Genomic DNA, 1,220 nt, shown 5'->3' with positions numbered 1-1,220 from the left:
GTAGAGATAACTTTTTATTTCAACCACTATGTATATTATGCGTCTTACACAAGTGAGTTTTGAGAGTTTGTGCCATACAATAAACAACGTACAAAGTGGTTATTTGCATAGTAGCCCAAAATTTGCTAACTTTGTACAGCAACAACTTCTTTACTGTGATCAATATTTTAAGAAGTCACAAAACTCGTGGCCAGAATTTTGAATTTTGATCACAATAAAAACGTCTGCCTCTGGAAACTATTGAATAAATGGTCCATCGTGTTCTATTACTATAATTAGCTAAGCTGGCATTTATCAGTAAAAGAGTTTGGATTTTTACAGAATTTGTATGTTGTCCATGCTTTGAATCCGTCGCCCTTGAGCCTCTTAGTCTCCGCATAAATGGCTTTGATACACTTTGCTACTTGGTCCATATCGGTGAGCAGTGTCTGGCAGGTGACGCCGCACCCTAGTTTAGGGCCTCTATCGCACCACCAGCGACTGTTGATCTGGAAGATGCCGTAGTCTATGCTTTTGTCTCTATTTGGTTTGCTCACAGCCGACGTGTTGAATCTGAAAATCAAGTACCTCTAAATATCTGTGGAGTGAAGTTTTCGATCAGGGTACGTACCATTACCATCTGAGAACTCGGAGAATGACACGAAAACTTACCTGGACTCGTAGTACGCAATACAGACGAACGTCGGGATCTGGCTGAGGGGAAACCCGTAAGGGCTCTTAAGCTGCTTTGCCAGTTCACAAGCCTCGTATACGTGCGCCTCGACGCCGGGCGCTCTGAGAGCCAGGAGGGCCAGCAAGCCTAGCCCGCCTAGCCACGCGGGGACCATCGTGAGGTCGTGGGGTGTGATACGCTTCAGGCCTTCGGCGGTACGTGCGCTCTGAAGAACCTGGGCCCGACCGCGCCGTCTTATACCGAGTCGACGCCCTCTCCTCCCGCACCCCTCTCCCGGGTACCGCGTAGCACGCGCAGCACCACGTCGAGGAGGAAATGCGCCGAGGACAACGTCTTTCTGACACCCCCGCGATAAGGCGTCGCCGCCACTCGCAACCCGCGTGGAAACGTTAAACATTCTCGTGGTGCATGACCCCTGCTTAGCCTTTGAAAAGCGTTTCTTTCGCGCCTTCTGTGCTATGGACTTGGGATGGAATGGGGCATTGAGTGTGTCCGGGAATTCTACATTGGAACGTTATTCCCTGTAGGTCCGCGAATGGCGGGGGGG

The 1,220-nt window shown here is 49.6% G+C and overlaps 1 protein-coding gene across 1 annotated transcript; it reads right to left on the bottom strand.

Annotated features, from left to right (window-relative positions):
- Positions 1 to 898, bottom strand: LOC113210755 (lysozyme C-3). Its single transcript, XM_026428883.2, has 2 exons — positions 652 to 898; positions 1 to 552 (listed from the first exon to the last, which is right to left on the bottom strand). The coding sequence occupies exons 1-2, from the start codon at positions 825 to 827 to the stop codon at positions 276 to 278; spliced, it is 453 nt and encodes a 150-aa protein (XP_026284668.1). The 5' UTR covers positions 828 to 898; the 3' UTR covers positions 1 to 275.
- Positions 899 to 1,220: the final 322 nt, after the last annotated feature.

Source organism: Frankliniella occidentalis, unplaced genomic scaffold (genome assembly GCF_000697945.3).
Source record: "Frankliniella occidentalis isolate FOCC.00 unplaced genomic scaffold, Focc_3.1 Scaffold36, whole genome shotgun sequence".
Taxonomy (NCBI): domain Eukaryota; kingdom Metazoa; phylum Arthropoda; class Insecta; order Thysanoptera; family Thripidae; genus Frankliniella; species Frankliniella occidentalis.
This window is presented reverse-complemented; position numbering and strand designations above follow the sequence as displayed.